Source organism: Schistocerca gregaria, chromosome 3 (assembly GCF_023897955.1).
Source record: "Schistocerca gregaria isolate iqSchGreg1 chromosome 3, iqSchGreg1.2, whole genome shotgun sequence".
In the NCBI taxonomy this organism is placed as follows: Eukaryota; Metazoa; Arthropoda; class Insecta; order Orthoptera; family Acrididae; genus Schistocerca; species Schistocerca gregaria.
The window spans coordinates 789,222,855-789,245,130 of record NC_064922.1 but is presented as its reverse complement, the minus strand read 5'-3'; the positions used below and the strand labels follow the sequence as shown (position 1 = coordinate 789,245,130).

At 41.2% G+C, this 22,276-nt stretch overlaps 1 protein-coding gene across 5 annotated transcripts in view; it reads left to right on the top strand.

Annotated features, from left to right (window-relative positions):
• LOC126354250 (inositol polyphosphate-5-phosphatase A) overlaps positions 1-22,276 on the top strand; it is a 311,452-nt gene that overhangs the window by 76,408 nt on the left and 212,768 nt on the right. For all 5 annotated transcript variants that reach the window (XM_050003765.1, XM_050003764.1, XM_050003766.1 and 2 more), the window contains 2 exons: positions 57-144; positions 220-283. In XM_050003765.1, coding sequence (XP_049859722.1) covers positions 57-144; positions 220-283 — 152 coding nt within the window. The remainder of the gene's footprint in view (positions 1-56; positions 145-219; positions 284-22,276) is intronic.

The following is a 22,276-nucleotide window of genomic DNA, read 5'->3' as shown; positions in this document are numbered from 1 at the left end:
TAGTTTGTGTGGTGTTCTGCACATAACAGGCTTGTCATCTTGTTACATTGTTTCAGGTTGCTTATGTCAAGTGAAGAACTGCGCTTATTTGATCGTGTGAGAGTTTATCTTGATGAAGATTACTCATCTGCGGAACATTTCACAGTAAGCACATACCACGAACCTGTCACTGCTGTTAAATATATGTTTTGTGTTATTTATAAGTATCTTGTTTTTCAGGCTCTGGGGAACTTTTACTTCGTACATGAATCATTACCTGATGTTCTGATGTGGGATTTTTCAGGTATGTCTGCAGTAGATTCAGTATTTTCATGTCTTGTACCATAACTGAGCAATAAAGCTATAAATTGGTATAGCATGCTAATAGCACTGTATAGAATTTTTTGGATTATTCCAGTTGAAAAAAAAAATCTATCCATATAACTGGTGGTGGAGTGTGAAATGTATGTATTAGATTGATGTTGCTTAAATGAATAAATAAGTCAAATGAATAAGGTTATTTGGTTGCTGTTCTATTCGTATCATTGAATAAATGGTTGAAAAGTTCCTCCAGGATATATTTTATGTGGAATTGCACAATGACAAACTTCATTTCCTTCATTTTGCAAACAAAATAATGTCAACATTTAAACAACTAGAGCAGTGTCATTGATATAAAAAAATGGTCTCTAAAATAATCAGGCAAATGTTTGATGCCATGCTTATCAAAATTAGTGTATTTATTCACCCAAAAGAAAGTTCAGAGTTTTGTGCAGTTTATTGTAAGGGCTTTGCACTGTGCATTGTTCTACTTTTATGAATTTGAAACTTTGAAAATGTTCAACCTTTCTTTCCTCTCTACAATCACCATGATATTTCATAGTTCTGTAATTGTCTTACTATTATAACTGTCTATAATTTATTTCAATTATATTATGTTGCAAATACAGCAGCATTGTGATACTAATGCAAAAAATATGTAATATTTTGATCTGCAACCAGTAGCAAACTGTCACTGAGATTCTGTAAGTTAAGAATCCGGGAACATGTGGTATGTTATCCACCATTTGAAATATAATACAAACAGATAAATAAAAAATCTGTTCACCAAGCAGCAGCACACACACACACACACACACACACACACACACACACAAGGATTTAAATATTTGCAAGCTTTTAAAAATCTGAGAGCTTAAAGGTGGAAGATAGGGTAATATGCAAGACACAGATTACTACTTAAACATCGTGCAAAAGTTATTATGAGAGTGAAAAGCTAAGTGCATTGTATGTAACAGAAGTGGGAGAGGGGCTGGTGAAAAATAGACAAGGCAGAAAATGAAAGATGGAGGAAACTAAAATGGAGTGAAGGAAGTAGTAGTTACTGTTAACAAATATTGAGATGGAAGGAAATAACGTAAATTAAGGCCAGGTGGGTGGCAAGAACCAAGGACTTGTTGTAGTGCTAATACCCACCTGCGGAGTTCTGAGAAACTGGTGTCTGGGGGAAGAATCCAGATGGTGCATGTGATGAAACAGGCACCAAGGTCACAACTGTCATGTTGTACAGAATTCTATGCAACAGGATGATATGTGTTGCCTCTATACACCCTCTGCCTATGCCCATTCATCCTGACTGATAACTGTGTGGTAGTCACACCAATGTAAAAAGCCAAACATTGTTTACATAACAGCTGGTATATGACATGTCGTTTCACAGGTGGTTCTCCCTTTGGTAGTATGCATTTTGTCAGTTACAGGGCTGGAATAGATGGTAGTTGAGGGTGCATAGGGCAAGTCTTGCAGTGGGGGTGGTCACAGGGATAGGAGCCATAGGGTAGGCAGGAGAGTCCAGAAGGAGCATAGAGTCTGACAAGGATGGTGCAGAGAACAGAAAGGTGTCGAAAAGCTATTCTCGGTGTGGTGGGCAAAATCTGACAGGATGGATCTCATTCTCTTCAAAAGCTACTTCATTCCTTGTAAATTTTGTTTTTCCTGTTTCTTTTTCTTTTTTCCCATATCTATAACATTTTTTGCTTTGGTCTGAATAACTTTGTTAAATAATTGTGTCTGCTGTCTTTCAGGTTTAATTACCATTGTCAAAAAATATTAAACTTGTTGCTTGTAATATGAATTAGGATTGATTTGATTTTAACAGGGAAGCTAAAACAGCTTAGGTCTAACCCACCACTGTCCACACCAAAACTAAGTTTATTGTGCAGTATCACTCACTGTATATCTAGTAAAGCCAACAAATGCCCTTAAATAGTGCAAGGAGTCTGTCTAGCAGTTTTTTGTTAGACATAATTTCTTCAGGTCTAGTTGTCCCGAAGATTCTGAATTTTCACTCTCCAGTGCCATGCATTCGAAGATTAGGTGTGATGCAGTTTCATCACCCTCATCACAGATCCTACATTTAGGCTCCTCTTCTGTTATACCCATTGTGTGTAGAGGTTTTTTGAAATTCCCATGGCCGATCATCAGTCCAGTCATGAGTTTGATCTCTTTCCTGTTCAATACCAGGATTACAGAGCTTCTTGGGCATCATTACCTTGCCACATTTTTGTTTATCGACCTTGGTCACATACTCTACGTGCTGTTTCCTAAGACTGTTCCGTAGTTCTAGTTTGATCATAGCCTTGGTGATTGTCAGGACAGGTTCCGGTCCAATAAATGGAGTTGTTGTCCCCATCCTAGCCAATCTGTCAGCTTGTTCATTGTCACAGATCCCTGAGTGACCAGGGATCCACACTAGGTGTACCCTATTCCTTCCCCCCTAGCTCCACCGGAGCCCTGTTGCATTCTGCAACAAACTTAGATCTTGTTGCAGGAGCTGCCAATGATTTCAGGGCTGCCTGGCTGTCTGCATAGATGTAGACACATGGCCTGATTGCAGTAATTTCAGCTTGGAATACTGAAGCCAGTTTTCCTAGAGAGATGATGTCCTCCAGTCTTGACTGAACCCCGCACACCCTTTACCCAATGCCTTGGTCTATTTTTGACCCATCAGTGAAGCAAACGCTGTCCACTGTAGGTGTCAAACTGTTTTATCCCACTGCTCCCTGCTTCCAATTATTATATTGTAAGGCTTGTCGAAGCAGTTGGGAGTTGTTACATAGTCAGCAGGCATTTCCCCAGCCATTCCTATATTTACCTCACTCACTATGTTAGTGTGTGATTCTAGATATCCGAATGAGACCCAGTTTTTGCCAGTTTTAAGTATGTGTGCCCCAGCTGCTGCCTCCATCTTGACCCAAATGCTTGAATACTGCTCAGCAGTGTGGGATCCGCACCAGGTAGGGTTGATAGAAGAGATAGAGAAGATCCAACGGAGAGCAGCGCGCTTCGTTACAGGATCATTTAGTAATTGCGAAAGCGTTACGGAGATGATAGGTAATCTCCAGTGGAAGACTCTGCAGGAGAGACGCTCAGTAGCTCGGTACGGGCTTTTGTTAAAGTTTTGAGAACATACCTTCACCGAAGAGTCAAGCAGTATATTGCTCCCTCCTACGTGTATCTCGCGAAGAGACCATGAGGATAAAATCAGAGAGATTAGAGCCCACACAGAAGCATACCGACAATCCTTCTTTCCACGTACAATACGAGACTGGAATAGAAGGGAGAACCGATAGAGGTACTCAGGGTACCCTCCGTCACACACCGTCGGGTGGCTTGCGAAGTATGGATGTAGATGTAGATGTAGATGTAGATGTAGTGGAGGCAAGTCCAGCATGGCTTCCATTCCAGCAGTTGATGTGCTGCTAATTCCACCTGCTGTGGCTAACCAGGCCAATCTCTGCACCTTAGCAAGCTCCTTAGCTCCAACCCGCTGTTCTACCTTCTTCCACCACACTACGGCCACATAAGAAATCCTAGTTCTGACTACAGTGGTGGATATCCAATGTGTACCCCTGGGGCTTAGGCCCCAGTTTTTCCCACAAGCTCTTCTAGTACTCACTAGAGTACTTTTTGCCTTGGAGCAGATGCTCTTAATATGAGGAGTCCACGTTAAGTTTCTCATCTATGGTTACCCCCTAGATATTTCACTATCTCCTTCACAGGTAGAGTTTCATGGAAGAGCTTTAGATTCCAACTTGAGTGTTGAATATCTCTCTTCATAAATGGCACCACATCAGTCTTCTTAAGATTAACCTTCATATCATGTTTAATGCACCAATTTTGCACAATGTCCAAACCTCTTTGTGCCATATTTCTAACTGTGTCAGTAAATTTGCCAAGTATTACTATGACAGGGTCACCTGTGTATCCTTGTCAGAAGCATTGTGTAGAATTTAATTCCTCAATGAGTTCGTTCACCACTAGATTCCACAATAGAGGGGACAAAACTCCTTCTTGTGTGCAGCCTCTAGTGGTGTTAATTGCTATCTTTTCATTCATCATGGTAACCTCTACCTTCCTTTCACTAAGCAAGGCCCTGGCCCGCCTGCATATAGTGGTCCCCAGGTCATGCACCTCTGTTGTCCTTACCTTAGAATCGAAGGTTGTGTTACTGATGGCCCCCTTGATATCCAGGAAGATGCAGAGGACTATTTCTTGTAAGTGAAATGATTTCTCCACCTTCCCAATGAGTTGGAGAGCTGTCTCACATGGTTTACCTGGTTGATATGCTTGTTAGTTTGAATGTAGGGGGGCCCTACTTAGCCTCCTCTCCCCATCATATACATTAATCAGTTTTTCAATGTTTTGAGAATGGAAGAGGACAGACTGACTGGTCTCATATCCTTAGCCGTGGCTCTGGAATGAAGACAACCTTCACTGCCCTCCAAGCATTGGGAATGATTCCTACTCCTAGGCTAACCCTGAATAGCCTACATAGAACTCTTATGAGCTTCTCTCCTGCATGTTGTAGGAGAGACGGAAAAATTCCATCTGAGCCAGGTGACTTGAATGGTTGGAATGTTCCCACCGCCCGTTGGATTTTATTAAAGTTCACACACTCCTTGGCTGATTCCCAGTCCTCTTAGAGTGCATGAGAATCATTGTCTCCCTGGGGTCACTTTCTGGTCTGTGTTGTCTGGCAGAGCATATTGAGGAAAATGAGTTTTGAGGAGCAGTTTCAGCATCTCATGTGCTGTCTCTGTATATCCCCCGTCATCCTTCCTCAACATACCTCCTGGATTGGTTGGTACTCCAGTGAGAATCTTTAAAGTCTGGCTTGTGCAGCCCTGCTCTCCACTTCCTCAGAGAATGCCTTCCGGCTGCCTTCTGTGCTTGTTTGATTGCAAGATTGTAGTTGATAAGGACCTCACTATATTGAGCCCATTGTCCTTTACTAAACAGTCTTCGTACCTGTTTTCTTTGAGTTTCCAAGTTAATGTTCCACTAAGGCACACTCCTATTTGTGCACTTTTTGGTAATTATGCAGTTGTCCTGATATGAGGCCACTATGGCAGAGGTAATAGCCTCTGCTACTTCCTCAAATTCTACTGGATTCCTTATCAAGGCTTTAATTTCCTATAAGCCTAAATCAAGTTCTCTCCTATTTGTCTACCAGTCTGTTTTCTAGGTCATTGTCTGTCTGATTCTTATTTCAACCTTGAATTTAATGTACATGTGGTCGGATGAGGGTGGCTCCAACACCACATGCCATTGTTTGACATAACTGCCCATCATCATGGAACTAAAGTTTGTCAGTTACTTCTTCCCTTCTGCTATTTCTGAATGTAGGTTCATTACCCCTATTCAAGCCCTCCAAGGTGTTAGACAAGAGAAATTCAAGAATGTACTCACCTCTACTGTTGGTGTCCTTGCTGCCCCACACTAGGTTGTGGGCATTAGCATCACATCCAACCATCAGTTGGTCTCCTTGCTAATGGCAAAGGGGGAGGTGAGCCGTATTTGTAAGGAAGGTATGCTAGGCCAAAACAATTTCCCTTGTGAAACCTTCCTCACATTGCTTCATTGTAATGGTCACTAAGTCCCTAGAGCAGAAATCCATCATTGATGTGAAAGAAATTCCATTTCTTACATAGATACATGTTCTGGAGTTTCTTAGATTTCTAGCATGAATCAGTTTACCTCCAGTGCAACTGAGGCCCGATACTCACTTTATATAAATAGGGTTCTTGGATCAGGGCCACATCCATTTCCTACTTCACCAGGCAGTGGCTCAGAGCAGCAAAGGCCCCTTTACTGTGCTGCAGATTATTTTGCAGCACCTCCAGTCTCTGTCTTGCTGACGTTTTTGAGGTCTTTGAGAACCCTGACAGTGAACTGCAAGAAACCTAAAAGCAATTTCAGGTCCTGCTCCCGCATTGCCTTCATGGACTTCTCTCTGACCTCCACTTCCAAGGTTTGTCCTTCTGTTGCAACATTCTGGTTGATCACTCTCCAATCTTCTGTCGAGACTTTCGGGTTCTGGGCCCCTATTTTCCTGAACAGAATCTTCGGAGAGACTTCCTTAAGGATCTTTGGTACCCGTATTGATATCTTTGCAGTCTTCATCTTCCCATGGGGATATCATGGGCACCTTGTCCTTGAGCCATTCCACCATGTGCACCCCCTCACAGACAAAAATGAGGGCACCATGATCTAGATAGACCCTCCTGAAGTTGGGTCCTGGGCCAGTGTCATCCCCAATCTTTTCAAAGAGGGCCATCTGTACCAATTCCTCCTGCTGCGAGCTGATGGCCACCAGTGGATAGCCTCCCTGGATAACTGCCATCCTAAAAATCGAGAATGCAGTACTATAAGTCTGTTTCACTATTTCTTGCCTCAGTTTTTTCTGGACTCGCTTATCCAGGGAGGAGGGAATCTTTGCTTTCTCCCTTATCTTCTTGCTATCTGTCTTTGACATAGTGGGGAATCTGTGTATCCCCTTCAACCTGAGACAGTTTCTTCCTGGGGGTCTTAGGTTAAAGTCCCTTTAACTCACTCCACTTGGCTTTAGGAAGCCATTCTTTCCCTTCCTTTTTCCTCTGTTCCCTGAGTAATTTCCTCCTCTGGGCCCCAGACAAGCCTTTGATCTTAATCTGGTCTATCTTCTTGGTTACAGTTCCCACTTCTGGCTCAGGTCTAGACCCTGATTTAGTAGTTGGGATGCCTCCCATCAGTACTGACCCTGATGTTTTGATATCTGAGGTCTCAGTTGCCCCTCAGTTTGTTTTTCTTTGTTTTCTTTAGTTGTGTCCATATAGACCCCACGAGATTTGGGGATGTACAAGGTCCACACCACAAATACCCCATGTGGTGTAAGGCTACTTACTCAGGAAGGTTGCCCGGTATCTCTGAGGTTCCATTTACAACACATCTTCCCATGTGCCACACACCCCTCGGCATGGATCGCATCACACCTTGGGTGTGATCAGGGACTTAGGTAGGACTAGGAGTGGATAGGGACGATGGGACATTGTGCGACACTCTTAGTCTGATTGATCGCAAGAGGCCTTTTGGCAGTAGGTCCTCTACCTTCGGCATAGACCTCAGCTTGATGCGGATACGCAAGCCTCTCCACCCACACGGACAGTGCTTTGTCAAGGTGGTGTCCCCCAGAGAGGACGAATTAGGATAGATTGCTACTCATCACAGAGATAGGCCTTGAGGGGCAGACAGATGCCCAGAGACAAGAGTGCCCCCCCCCCTCTCTCTCTCTCTCTCTCTCTCTCTCTCTCTCTCTCTCTCTCTCTCTCTCTCTCTCTCTCTCTCTCTCTCTCTCTCTCTCTCTGTGTGTGTGTGCGCGCGCTTTCAGTATCTGGAGCGGTCTGTAACTGATCGTGTAATCTGGCTTTAATTGTACTTTCAATTTTCCTGTCTGACTGTCAGTGCTTCATTTATGATGTGATGAGTAGCAGTTGATACTAATTCATATTATTCTAAATCCATTCCAGATTTTCCATTGTTTGTCCTTGTTGCTTACCTGGAAAATAGCATACTTTCGTCTTTTTAAATAAATTCTCATAATCTACTTTTATGATTTTTCATGATAAGTTTGTTTATTTCTAAATTTGTCTCTGTTTTATCTGTTCGCTTGCCATTCAAAATTGGCTTAACACAGTTTCTTTGTCTGTTTCAATTTTAGTTGTATCTAGCACTTGTCAAGGGAATATTCTTCAGAAATCCTACTCTTTAGCTACTTTTTTTTATTATTATTATTGAATCTAAAGGAAGGTTTGTGAAATTGGAATAGTAGTGAAATAACATCAAATTGGATATAGTAGGGTAATCAGTGGTTCAGTGAAAAAATGGAGGCCAAGTAGAATTAAAAATCAAAATATATGTTTTAATACAAAGGAGCAAATCAGAGTGGAAATTTAGGTTCAGCTGTATCATAAACAAGAAATTAAAGACAGTGCTATAAATACTGATGAAACCTCTAGCATAATAGGAAGCCTTGTTTTAAAAATAAAGTTATTCCATGGAATTAATCAAAGTCTGTGCTCAAATGGGCTTGCATTCTCATGGGATGTACAAGTAATCTAAAGAGAGTTAAAGAAAGTGACAAGTGCCTGAAAATACCGCAACAAGATGAAATGAAATGGTGGTACTGTATCTCACTGACAATGTAAGGGAAAAAACTAAGAGTTGGGTGTATTCCAGAAAAGAAAAGTTAAAGATTAATGGTGTTTGCCGAGAAGAAGAATAATCCCTTTTGTATTGACATCTCCTTCCAGAAAAATAAACAAAATCAAATTGGTAGCTACATACTCCTATAATTGATTGTCGTTATTGACCACGTGTGTGTCTTGTGCTACACTAATGTCATTTACGCTGATTTGTGGTAAGGACTGCTTCATTGCCACTTCTGATAATGGCTGCTTCAGCACCAATAGTTGCTGTAGGGTGAACAGTTGTAAGAGATAACCATAGGTCAGGGAGGCCAAGCACATCCGTCTTAACATTTACCACGTCAAAGGGTTGATTAAATCTGGTAGTTACACTCCTGCGAGGCAGATCACTTAGAAACTCAACATCTCCATCATTAATGTAATGAGTATTGAGCACAGCACTTTACTCTGTTTAAAGATCACTGTATGTTACAAATCAGTTAAAGTTGAATACAGCGGATGTTGAATTACACAGATGGAGAAACGTGTTTATATTGCATCCCCCCCCCCCCCCCCAACCAAACGATGTTGATGAGAAAGTGCTTGACACACAAAATGTAAGTAAAAACGAATATAGGCGCGAAAACATCGCGACAAACTAAATTACATTCTAGAAGATAGGTTAACTCCCAGCAAAAAACTTTTTCATCGACATCGTTTGGTTGCAGATGACAAGCTACCTGTAGTAATTAACACACAAGTGATCTGGAAAATTCATGATCACCAAATGTAAAGGCATTTACAAAAAGAAACAATCTATTGTTTGAACTAGACATCCACATAATTTTATAATCATTTAGCAAAAATGTTCACATTACAGAAAAAATAAAAACAAAAAATGTTTGGGTACTGATAAACGGTGCTTTGCATAACTGGCGGACATCATATCCAACAGTGCAATTTAATGTGTTACATAGTTTGGGCCAAAGTAAGGAGGAAGGATTTCAGAATCACAGGGGTAGAGAAAGTATACTGCAGACTGGCGTAGTTAAAGAAACAGTTCATGAAATCTCATTATGGATAGATTTCCTCAATTGATACTTTCTGGGTCTACTGTTTTATTACTGGAGGTGCCCAACAGATATTGTAGTTGTGGCTGCATAGGTGCATTACACATTTCTTTTGCTATTAATGAAATAAGGTAACAGTTCTGTTGTAGATATTATTTATTCAACAGGCATAAAGAGTTGGCAGTGCAGTGTACTGTCAACAGCACTCACTCTTTTCATTTATGTTGCAAATACTTTCAGTATTGTTACATAGCCACTATACATTCTCTGCAGGATCAGTAGCTGTCTACCTTGTTACACAAATATCTTCCTGGTAGTGCCCTTCAGGAACATGCTTCAATCACTTTTTTCTGAACATGCTTCAATCACTTTTTTCTGTTTTTTCATATTTCCTCAATATCAGACACCTGTTGCTTCGCATAATTTCTACAAATTTGCCACTTACTCCTTCTTCTTTTTTTTCTTCTTCTTCTACTTTGTCTTCTTCTGCTTTGTCTTCTTGTAACCGTATAGCACATGGGTGACTAATACATTGAAAGCTGTGCCTCTGGAATTCTGCAACAGTTCATCAAACAGAATATGATGATATTATAAATTAAAATCTAGCATATGTTGGGAATTTTGAGTTATTCTCTCTCATATTTTCTCAGTATGATAGATTATGTGCTCCCGGCATTCAGCTGAGCAGTTGTTTCCATTCTATACATACTATTTCGATAACCAGCTTAGCCTTCTTGTGGTGCTGTGAGTTGCTGATATGTGTACTCACTGCCTGGACTCCAGCCAGATGGAAATGAAATATGATAAGAGTAGTATTGTGGTACAAAGACCAAGTTTCTGGGACTGCTTAGTTAAGCAGCCTATTGAAATAAAGATATTGAAAAACCTGATAAACAGGAACTGAGGTTTCATTTTAAATAAGGCTTTGAGATACGGCACTAATTTTATTTGGATCTCACTGGCCATCAGATCTGCCAGAACTGGAAATTGCTGGAGAGAATGCTCATTTCATAGAATGCCAGTATGGACTGTGAAAACCAAAGGAGAATCACAGGACATTGTGTCCCGCAAGAGTTGATCTTATGGTAATCTATAAATAGTGGCATGAGACTAACAGTACTTCAATTTGGTTGCAGTTCAGACAGTGAGTACACGTAATAGCATAATTCACAGCAACTGAAGATGGTTATTGAGTTGGTCGTTGAAATTTTGTGCAAAAAAAGAAAAAATGAAACAGTAACACTGACGTACACAGAGAAGTACTACATTAGTTTTAAGATAACATTTCTGAATCATTTAAGAACTGTGAAAAACTGAATGCAAGAAGTATTTTGAAGTGTCATACACTGATCAGCCAGAACATTATGATCATTAACCTGCTTCAGATATAAACTCGTCCTGGTGTTAGCAGTGACACTTGACTAGGAATGAATGCTAGTCATACATGCACGGTACATGTAGTATCAGTGAGTGTGCTGTCCATGAATGGGGAATGTGTGCAATCTGAGTTTGACAGAGGGCAGATTTTGATGGCCCAAAGGCTTGGCATGAGCATTTTGGAAACTGCACGACTTGTCGAGTGTTCCAGGAGTGATGTGGTGAGTGTCTAAAACACATGGATTAACCAAGATGAAACCATGTTCGATAGTGTGGGGTTGGGCTGCCACCCTTCATCACAATTATCTGATGTCGTAGGCTGATCAGACTAGTGAAACAGGACATGTGGCGAACTAACATAAAAATTTAATGCTGGGCAGAGTGCAAGTGTGTGTGAGCACACAATGCACCTAACTCTTCTAATGATGAGCCTCTGCAGCTGATAACCCATGCATCTGCAAATGTTAGCACCTCAACATTGGCAACTATGAATGAAATGGGCACATGACCATCGGCATTGGATGCTGGCACAGTGGCAGCACATCCCATAGTCTGATGAATCCTGATACATTTTTCATCATGCTGATGGGCGTGTGTGAATCCATTGTCTTCCAGGGGAACAGCACCTTGACACCTGTTTTGTGAAATGGAGAACCATTAGCAGCAGCTCCGTTGTGCTCTGGAGAACATTCACTTGGGCATCCATGGCTCCAGAGGAGCTCGTGCAAGGCACCATGATGGCCTTGGAGTATTGTACGCTGGTTGCAGACCCCATGCATACTTTCATGACGATTGTGTTTCCCAATGGCAGTGGCATTTTTCAATGAGATAATGCACCATATCACGAGGGCAGGAGTGTAATGGAGCAGTTTGAGGAACTCAGTGGTAGGTTCCAATTGCTGTGCTGGCCTTCCAACAAGCCAGATCCAAATTCAAACAAACACATCTGGGATGTGATTGAACATGGTGTCAGAAATCATCGCCCCACCCTCCCTCCCTCCCTCCCTCCCTGGAATTTACAGGAATTAGGTGGCTTGCATTTGCAGCTGTGGTGCTGGCCTCCTCCAGCAACCTACAAAGGCTTCATTGCTTTCATCCCATGTTGCATCGCCACTGTTATCCGTGCCAGATTTGAACATACCGACTATTAGGTACGTGGTCATAATGTTCTGGCTAATCAGTGTATGGTGGTTCTAGTGTATGCTAAGTTTGATGTTGCAAGACTCTCTTCTACATGGGTGACTTGATACGTAAGGTAATGAAGTCTCAAAGATACACAAATACTAATAACCACCCTGTGTTGCCCAGATATGTATTTATTCCAACCTTCTACAAGTCCATCTCATCCCACCCCCTTCACTCTCAGTGTTATCACTTTGGCTCCTGTAGGAGGTTGGTGGTTCTTACACCACAGTATTTATTTCCAGAAAGTAAATAGTATATGGGCCAAGTTTACTTGAGAACAGTTGAGGGGTACAGGTGGTGCTTTTTTACCCTTAACTTCGCCCATGCCCACACATCTCTTAATTTTGCGTATATTTAACATATTTCACACATATTTGAATTCGTAGTTCATGTGTATCTGTAGTGAATTATGCCGTGCAGTTTCGTTTTCATGCATCTCAATGTTCATGACATCATACCTCCTGAACTGTGTGATGTACAATGATATAATTTTGTAGTTACATTCAATGGCTTATTTGGATACTGACAGTGAAATGTTTTTTGAATACAGTTAGTAGTAAAGAAGTAATAAATTTAAATGTCATGCATGATGCGACAGTTTCTCACGCATCTCAGTGTTTGGACTCATTATCTCCAGACGAGTGTGCCATAAAATGATATAATTTTGTTGGTACATTCAATGGCATACGTGGATACTGTCTGCAAAATGTGTTGTAAATGCAGTTAGCAGTAAAGGAATAATAAATTAAAACAACATTCTTGATACAGTAGTTTTACTGTGTGAACAGCAAAAATGTAGTGAGTGATAAACTTTCTTCCTTTCATCATTATGTGGGGGCTGCCAGGGAGAAAAAGGTTTGAAATTATGTGTAAAATTTGTTGCAGGTCACTAAGACCACTCATTCTCAACTACTGGACAAATGAAGCCTGAGTATTCATGCATTTTGGACTTAATTCTTTTTCGCACCCACCCCTTTGATAGGTAGGTAGTTCTTACCCTAACAGTGGCTCTTTCCATGCAGTAAGAGATATATGTATAAAGTTTGGTTGAATTCAGTCCAGTGGTTTAGGAGGAGATGTGCAACACACATACATCCAGTTTTATAATATGTATGGATCCTATGGAAATAAACTCCAATATCTAGGTAGAAGAAATGATCAAAGCTTTCAAATGCTGTCTATAGATGGAGGAAACTGTACTATTGTTCCTTGAAATAAAAGTTCATGATAGAGACATTGTCAGACACATTGTGACAATTGAAGGGCAAGAAAACATTCCACTTGGGAAAAATATATCTAAAAACAAAGATGATGTGACTTACCAAACAAAAGCGCTGGCAGGTCGATACGCACACACACACACACACACACACACACACACACACACACACACACACACACACACACACAAAATTCAAGCTTTCGCAACCAACGGTTGCTTCTTCAGGAAAGAGGGAAGGAGAGGGAAGGAGAGGGAAAGACGAAAGGATGTGGGTTTTAAGGGAGAGGGTAAGGAGTCATTCCAATCCCGGGAGGGGAAAGACTTACCTTAAGGGGAAAAAAGGACAGGCACACACACACACACACACACACACACACACACACACACACACACACACACACACACAATATATATATATATATATATATATATATATATATATATATATATATATATATATATATATTAAAAATAAAGATTCCAAGACTTACCAAGCGGGAAAGCGCCGGCAGACAGGCACATGAACAAAACACACAAACACACACACAAAATTACGAGCTTTCGCAACTGGCAGCTGCTTCGTCAGGAAGGAAGGAAGGAGAGGGAAAAATGAAAGGGTGTGGGTTTTAAGGGAGAGGGTAAGGAGTCATTCCAATCCCGGGAGCGGAAAGACTTCCCTTAGGGGAAAAAAAAGGACAGGTGTACATTCGCACACACACACACATATCCATCCGCACATACACAGACACAAGCAGACATATTTAAAGGCAAAGAGTTAAGGGCAGAGATGTCAGTCGAGGCGGAAGTACAGAGGCAAAGAAGTTGTAGAAAGACAGGTGAGGTATGAGCGGCGGCAACTTGAAATTAGCGGAGGTTGAGGCCTGGCGGATATCGAGAAGAGAGGATATACTGAAGGGCGAGTTCCCATCTCCGGAGTTCGGATAGGTTGGTGTTGGTGGGAAGTATCCAGATAACTCGGACGGTGTAACACTGTGCCAAGATGTGCTGGCCGTGCATCAAGGCATGTTTAGCCACAGGGTGATCCTCATTACCAACAAACACTGTCTGCCTGTGTCCATTCATGCGAATGGACAGTTTGTTGCTGGTCATTCCCACATAGAAAGCATCACAGTGCAGGCAGGTCAGTTGGTAGATCACATGGGTGCTTTCACATGTGGCTCTCCCTTTGATTGTGTACACCTTCCGGGTTACAGGACTGGAGTAGGTGGTGGTGGGAGGGTGCATAGGACAGGTTTTACACCGGGGGCGGTTGCAAGGGTAGGAGCCAGAGGGTAGGGGAGGTGGTTTGCGGATTTCATAGGGATGAACCAAGAGGTTACGAAGGTTAGGTGGACGGCGGAAAGACACTCTTGGTGGAGTGGGGAGGATTTCATGAAGGATGGATCTCATTTCGGGGCAGGATTTTAGGAAGTCGTATCCCTGCTGGAGAGCCACATTCAAGGTCTGATCCAGTCCCGGGAAGTATTCTGTTACAAGTGGGGCACTTTTGGGGTTCTTCTGTGAGAGGTTCTGGGTTTGAGGGGATGAGGAAGTGGCTCTGGTTATCTGCTTCTGTACCAGGTTGGGAGGGTAGTTGCGGGATGCGAAAGCTGTTTTCAGGTTGTTGGTGTAATGGTCGAGGGATTCAGGACTGGAGCAGATTCGTTTGCCACGAAGGCCTAGGCTGTAGGGAAGGGACCGTTTGATATGGAATGGGTGGCAGCTGTCATAATGGAGGTACTGTTGCTTGTTGGTGGGTTTGATGTGGACGGATGTGTGCAGCTGGCCATTGGACAGATGGAGGTCAACATCTAGGAAAGTGGCATGGGATTTGGAGTAGGACCAGGTGAATCTGATGGAACCAAAGGAGTTGAGGTTGGAGAGGAAATTCTGGAGTTGTTCTTCACTGTGAGTCCAGATCATGAAGATGTCATCAATAAATCTGTACCAAACTTTGGGTTGGCAGGCTTGGGTAACCAAGAAGGCTTCCTCTAAGCGACCCATAAATAGGTTGGCATACGAGGGGGCCATCCTGGTACCCATGGCTGTTCCCTTTAATTGTTGGTATGTCTGGCCTTCAAAAGTGAAGAAGTTGTGGGTCAGGATGAAGCTGGCTAAGGTGACGAGGAAAGAGGTTTTAGGTAGGGTGGCAGGTGATCGGCGTGAAAGGAAGTGCTCCATTGCAGCGAGGCCCTGGACGTGCGGGATATTTGTGTATAGGGAAGTGGCATCAATGGTTACCAGGATGGTTTCTGGGGGTAACAGACTGGGTACGGATTCCAGGCGTTCGAGAAAGTGGTTGGTGTCTTTGATGAAGGATGGGAGACTGCATGTAATGGGTTGAAGGTGTTGATCTACGTAGGCAGAGATACGTTCTGTGGGGGCTTGGTAACCAGCTACAATGGGGCGGCCAGGATGTTTGGGTTTGTGAATTTTAGGAAGTAGGTAGAAAGTAGGAGTGCGAGGTGACGGTGGGGTGAGGAGTTTGATGGAGTCAGGTGAAAGGTTTTGTAGGGGGCCTAAGGTTCTGAGGATTCCTTGAAGCTCCGCCTGGACATCAGGAATGGGATTACTTCGGCAAACTTTGTACGTAGAGTTGTCTGAAAGCTGACGCAGTCCCTCAGCCACATACTCCCGACGATCAAGTACCACAGTCGTGGAACCCTTGTCAGCCGGAAGAATGATGATGGATCGGTCAGCTTTCAGATCACGGATAGCCTGGGATTCGGCTGTGGTGATGTTGGGAGTAGGATTAAGGTTTTTCAAGAAAGATTGAGAGGCAAGGCTGGAAGTGAGAAATTCCTGGAAGGTTTGGAGAGGGTGATTTTGGGGAAGAGGAGGTGGGTCCCGCTGTGATGGAGGACGGAACTGTTGCAGGCAGGGTTCAATTTGGATAGTGTCTTGGGGAGTTGGATCATTAGGAGTGGGATCAGGATTGTTTTTCTTCGTGGCAAAGTGATATTTCCAGCAGAGACTACGAGTGTAGGACAGTAAATCCTTGACAAGGGCAGTTTGGTTGAACCTGGGAGTGGGGCTGAAGGTGAGGCCTTTGGATAGGACAGAGGTTTCGGATTGGGAGAGGGGTTTGGAGGAGAGGTTAACTACTGAATTGGGGTGTTGTGGTTCCAGATTGTGTTGACTAGAATTTTGAGGTGTTGGGGGGAGTGGAGCTGGAAGTGGGAGATTGAGTAGATGGGAGAGACTGGGTCTGTGTGCAATGAGAGGAGGTTGAGGTTTGTTGGAAAGGTTGTGGAGGGTGAGTGAGTTGCCTTTCCGGAGGTGGGAAACCAGGAGATTGGATAGTTTTTTGAGGTGGAGGGTGGCATGTTGTTCTAATTTGCGGTTGGCCTGTAGGAGGATGCTATGTACAGCCGGTGTGGATGCGGGAGAGGAAAGATTGAGGACTTTGATTTGGGATAGGAGTTGACGGGTGTGTTCATTGGCCGAGTCGATGTATAGGTGAAGGATTAGGCGGGTGAGGGCTATGGATTGTGCTGTTTGGAACTGGTATAAGGACTGATGGAAAGAAGGATTGCAGCCAGAGATGGGAACTTTAAGTGTGAGGCCTTTGGGAGTAATGCCAAATGTCAGACAAGCCTGAGTAAATAAAATATGGGAGCGTAATCTGGCTAGGGTGAAGGCATGTTTGCGGAGGGAATGTAAATAAAATTTAATGGGGTCGTTGTAGGGATGTTGTGAGGTTGACATGGTATTGGTAGGTGGAAAGGGTAATATGAGGTTAAAGTGAAAGTAAAGAGAGATTTATATAGGGAGAGATAAAGGTGTGAAAAAAGTCGAAAAAGTGTTGGTTTGAGATGAGCTATGTTGATCATGTGCTGAACTTAGGTTGGTGAACAACAATGGGTGCAAAGGTTGGGTAGTTATGTTGTCTCCAGATCACGTTAAAGGGTGGGGAAATTCAAGAAAATTTCGAGAAATTCAAGAAAATTTCGACAAAAAAATTTTTTCGAAAAGTTTCGAAGAAATAATTTGCGAAAAAATAAAATTCGAAAAAAATTTTTTGAATAAAATCTCGAAGAATATGTGTGTAAATGTATTCAAAGGACTGGTTATGTACTGGCAGGTTATGATAATGAGGCTAACAATTGTTTGATGAAGAAATAATAACTTGTTCTTCACCAGCCAGTGGAAGTGTATGGAATGAGTGTAACATGATGAAAACAGGTGCAATTTGATATAGCAAGAACAGAAGAGCTGTCAGGGTGGCCAGGCACGGCCACATCAGATGACAATGTTTGCCATGTCAGAGGGTTGATTCAAGTTGATTGCCACGTCAATGTGAAGCAGACTGCACAGAAACATAACATCTGCATTGATTGTGTTATGGATACCATGAATAACATATAGGACTACTGGGAGAAGTGTTCTGTCTGAGTTGTGTGGCAACCCTGTGATGATAACAAGTGGGGTTCCCCCTCTTAATTTACTCCAGTATCGGGCACAGAGTTTTCCATTTCTGCTGTCTTATAGAAGACTTGTTACTTTACATTTTGAACTACCCTTGTAAGATTGCTGTAATAGAGTAGGACATAAAATGGCAAAACCTCTAAAATAATCAGTCAAAATGTAAGAAGGCATGTCCCTTTCATTGGTTCTTGTACATTTTACATTCTGAAACTGATGTGGCCTTTGTAAGTGCTGTACTTTATCAATGCCAACAACACTGCCTCGAATAGAGTATTTAAAGTATATCCTCTTGACATAGAACATTTTGTACATAGCAGAGAAGACTTCGTCTGTGTTTGAGGGCCTACATGTAACATCCAAAAGCTTTGTATAAATATACAACATGAAATCACATCCAAATAAAACTGTTTGGAAAAAAGTTGTACAAGCTGTATTTCATGTTGGACTTTTGATTAATCATTATGTTTTGAATCACTCCCAGAAATGTTTACAATTCCAACTGTCACATTTTTAAAGCCATTACAAAGAGGATTATTTTGAAATGTTATCTCATATTTGTTTGTTTCATCTGCGAGGCTCTGTGGACTTAATAATTACTGAAAATCAATTGCCAAAACTAGTGAAATTTCTGGTGATGGAGTGCTTGGCTATGAATACCAATTCTTTGAACTGTAAATACTTGGCCGTAACAATCTGACTGTGTTGTGCAACTTTTCCCAACTACGATAATCCTGTTGGTCACCACCACTTCGTCTTTCAATACTCAAGCGTCAATTTTCTAAAGAATTATTGTCAGTTGACACATTGTCGAATTCTTCTACTTTTAAATCACTTACTTCGCATTTTGACTCGTCACTCACATCGAAAAGTGCCCCAGTTTCATTACCATTAAGATGAGTGCAGTTTGATGGAAATATTATAGATAGTGGTTTCCTTTCCAGTTACTGCAAGGTAGAAATAATGAGATGTGAGATGCCATCAACACGTTGAGGCACTCATGGTGTGCTATGTATATTCCAGAACTCACCTCTCATGATGTTTCCTTTCTCAGTTTGCTGTTGGTCATTAAACAAACTTTGTAAATGAATATCGAGTGGAGAGAGTAGACAATGAAATAGGATATATATTAGGAGACAAATTTGGCAGAGCGTTAAAAGACCTAAGTCAAAACAAGACCACGGGGTAGATGACAATCCCTGAGAATTATTGAGATCCTTAAGAGAGCCAGCCATGACAAATCTGCTCCATCTGGCTTGCAAGATAAGAGTTGGCGAAGTACCAGCAGACTTAAAGAAGAATGTTATAATTTAAGTTCCAAAGAAGGCAGGTGCTGAATACCAGTTTAATATGTTCTGGTTGCAAAATACTGACACAGATTATTTATAGAAGAAGTGCAAAAACTGGCAGAAGCTGACCTCAGGGACGATCAATTTGGGTTCCAGAGGAATGAAGGAATACACAAGGTAATACTGGTCCTAAGACATGTATTAGAACATACATTGAAGAAACACGAACGTACATTTATAGCATTTGTAGATTCAGAGAAAGCTTTTGATTATGTGAAGCGGACCATATTCTTCGTAACTATATTATGAAAAGGAAAGTTGCTGCTCACCATATAGCAGAGATGCTGAGTCTCAGATAGGCACAACAAAAATACTCTCACAATTAAAGCTTTCGGCCATAAGGCCTTCATCAACAATAGACGTCAGATGCACACGCATATGCAACTTGCACACCCTAGCACTGCCAGTGTGGTTTCAGTTGTCCGAGACAGCAGTCGTGTGTGTGGGTGTTTTTTTTTGGGGGGGGGGGGGGTTTCCCCTGACATCTATTGTTGACGAAGGCCTTAATGGCTGAAAGCTTTAATTGTGAGTGTGAGAGTCTTTTCATTGTGCATATCTATGACTCAGCACGTACTATATTCTTTGAAATTTGCCTGATGGTCAGAAGAAAGTGACTTTTTTTTCAGTTATTTGCGTTATATGTTTGATTAAATTCAAAAACAAGAACATAAATACAATCAGACAAAACTTTTATACAGTAAGCTTTGCTTCTTAATGCTAGATATTGAACTATTTGTTAACACTGTGTGGAGCATTAAAAGAAAGGAATGAAAGAAAGAGAATTTGATCATACTAATTCTTACTACACCCCTTCATTTCTATACGTAGCAGGGATAAAATGCAGGGAGTGAAAGATTACCTGCAACTTGTAGAGAAACCAGCCCAGAGCTGTTAGAGTTGAAGGACATGAAAGGCAAGCAGTAATTCAGAAGGGTGTGAAACAGGGTTTTAGCCCATCTCCAATGTTGTTCAATGTAAACATCAGGCAAGCAGTAAAGGAAACCAAGAGAAATTTGGAAAGGGAATTAAAGTTAAGGGAGAAAAAATGAAAGCTTTGCAGTTTGCTGAAAACATTTTAATCTGTGAGAGACAGTGAAGGACTTAGGAGTTGAACAGAATGGATATGTTTTGATAAGAGGGGAGCTAGATCAGGATATGAGACATTAAAAGTGATAGCTGAAATGAAATGGCAGAAGTGAAAACGATATAAAATGCACACTGGCAATAGCAAGAAAAGTGTTCCTGAAGAAGAGAAACATTTTAACATACAACATAAATTTAAATATTATTAAGTCTTTTCTGAACGTATTTCTCTGAAATGTAGAGGACAAATAGTACAGACAAGAAGAGAGTAGTAGCTTTTGAATGTGGTGATATCAAAGAATGAAATTCTGTAGAGCATGTGGGATAACTAATGAAGAGATACTGAACTAAATTGAGAATAAAAGTAATTTATGGCATAATTCAACCAAATGAAGGGTTTGTTCGATAAGACACATCCTGAGGCATCAAGGAATCATCTGTTTGGTAACGGTGAGAAGAAGGGGCGTTTAAAATTGTGGTGGGAGTTCAAGGCATGAATACAGAAAGCATTTTCAAATGCATGTAGGTTGCAATACTTTTGCAGAGGCGTGCAGAGGATAGACTAGTTTAGAGCTGCATCAAACTAGTCTTCAGACTGAAGGCCATGACAGCAATGGAAAATGAGTATATTTCATTATCCAGAGTACATAATTTATGTTTATTCAGTGTAATTTATAAACTGTGTGATACAAGATCCAATTTTGGATAAGTGTTGCACTCTCAATAAGAATTTGAAGTGAAACTGAATCTATACTCCACAAAATGCTTGTCTTCCTGATGCAGAAATAAATTTTTCTTAAATTTTTTAACACTAAACATTGATAAAGGGAGATTTCACTAGATGGAGTGCCAACTGGAAATATAGAGGAATATGGGTAGGATGTAAATACTAACGGCTAATTCTCTAGACCTTTGTGTGAGGGAAACTCAGATCTGTCAGATGTTCATAATTTATTTACAAATGCTTTTTCTTGATACAAGGAATTTGCGTCCTGGTTGTCTGTGTCAACAACATTGTCCATCGTTCTCAGTTGTGTAAATGGAGTGCCCATAAGCCAAGATGTATCCAAAGAGCATATTAGGAGTCAACCAAAAGAAGCAGATGCAATCACTTGAAGTTCACCACTAATGTTGTATAGAGTATCCCTCTTTACACTGAACAAAAATTATCTATAGAATACCATGGTATAGTATATCTCTACCTTCATTTCTCATCTTCCAATTACAGTTTAATGGAGACCATAAAGAAAGGAGAAAATGGTGACTGAAAATGTGGATTTCGCTATCTGCAGCAGCTGGGAAGTTCAACCCAAAATTGAAAATACTGTTTATTCAAACAGGACTGGAATATGAAATCGCACCAGTAAACTTGAAATGTTAGTGACAGTAAGATGAATTATTCAGTGTTGAATTGAGAAAATGTATTGCCGTTTTAAAATTGTATCTACTAAAATTAATCACAAAGTTATTCCTAAAAAGCAGGTTCTCTTCCTCCAAGGTTTGATTCTGCCCCCTTTCTCTTCTCTTCTCTTTGCATACTATTGAACATTGCCATATAAATTTGTCAACAAAGGCAATTATGCAGTAGCTGAGATAGAGAAGAGAGAACTTGAACTTGAGACTTGGGTAATATAAGTACATTTTACAATTTAGTGGAATCATTGACTGAAGTCCCTGTTAATCAAAGTTAAGTTCATTTAATTTGAATAATCATATCGTTGATAATTAATTCAGCCTTGACATCATCTGATAAAAAACATAAACACAAAAACAATACATACAATTTGGCTCAAGGTAACGAACTGAACCACCCTAAAAATATTGAAGACAAGAAACAGTGTTCCATGCCCATATAATTAAAATAAATGTTCACCTAAAGTGGTATGAGTTTCAGCTCAGAATGCACAACAATCTGGTGTACTACCTACAAAAAACATTACTAATCAGCAAGAGCTTATATTATTGTGGTATTCAAGTAGCGGGGATGTAACTGTAACAGTACATGTACCAGTGCATTGTAGCAGTGGAGTCCCAAAGCAAACACTGAACATGTTCACAACTACCAGTTTAGAAGGGGATCTT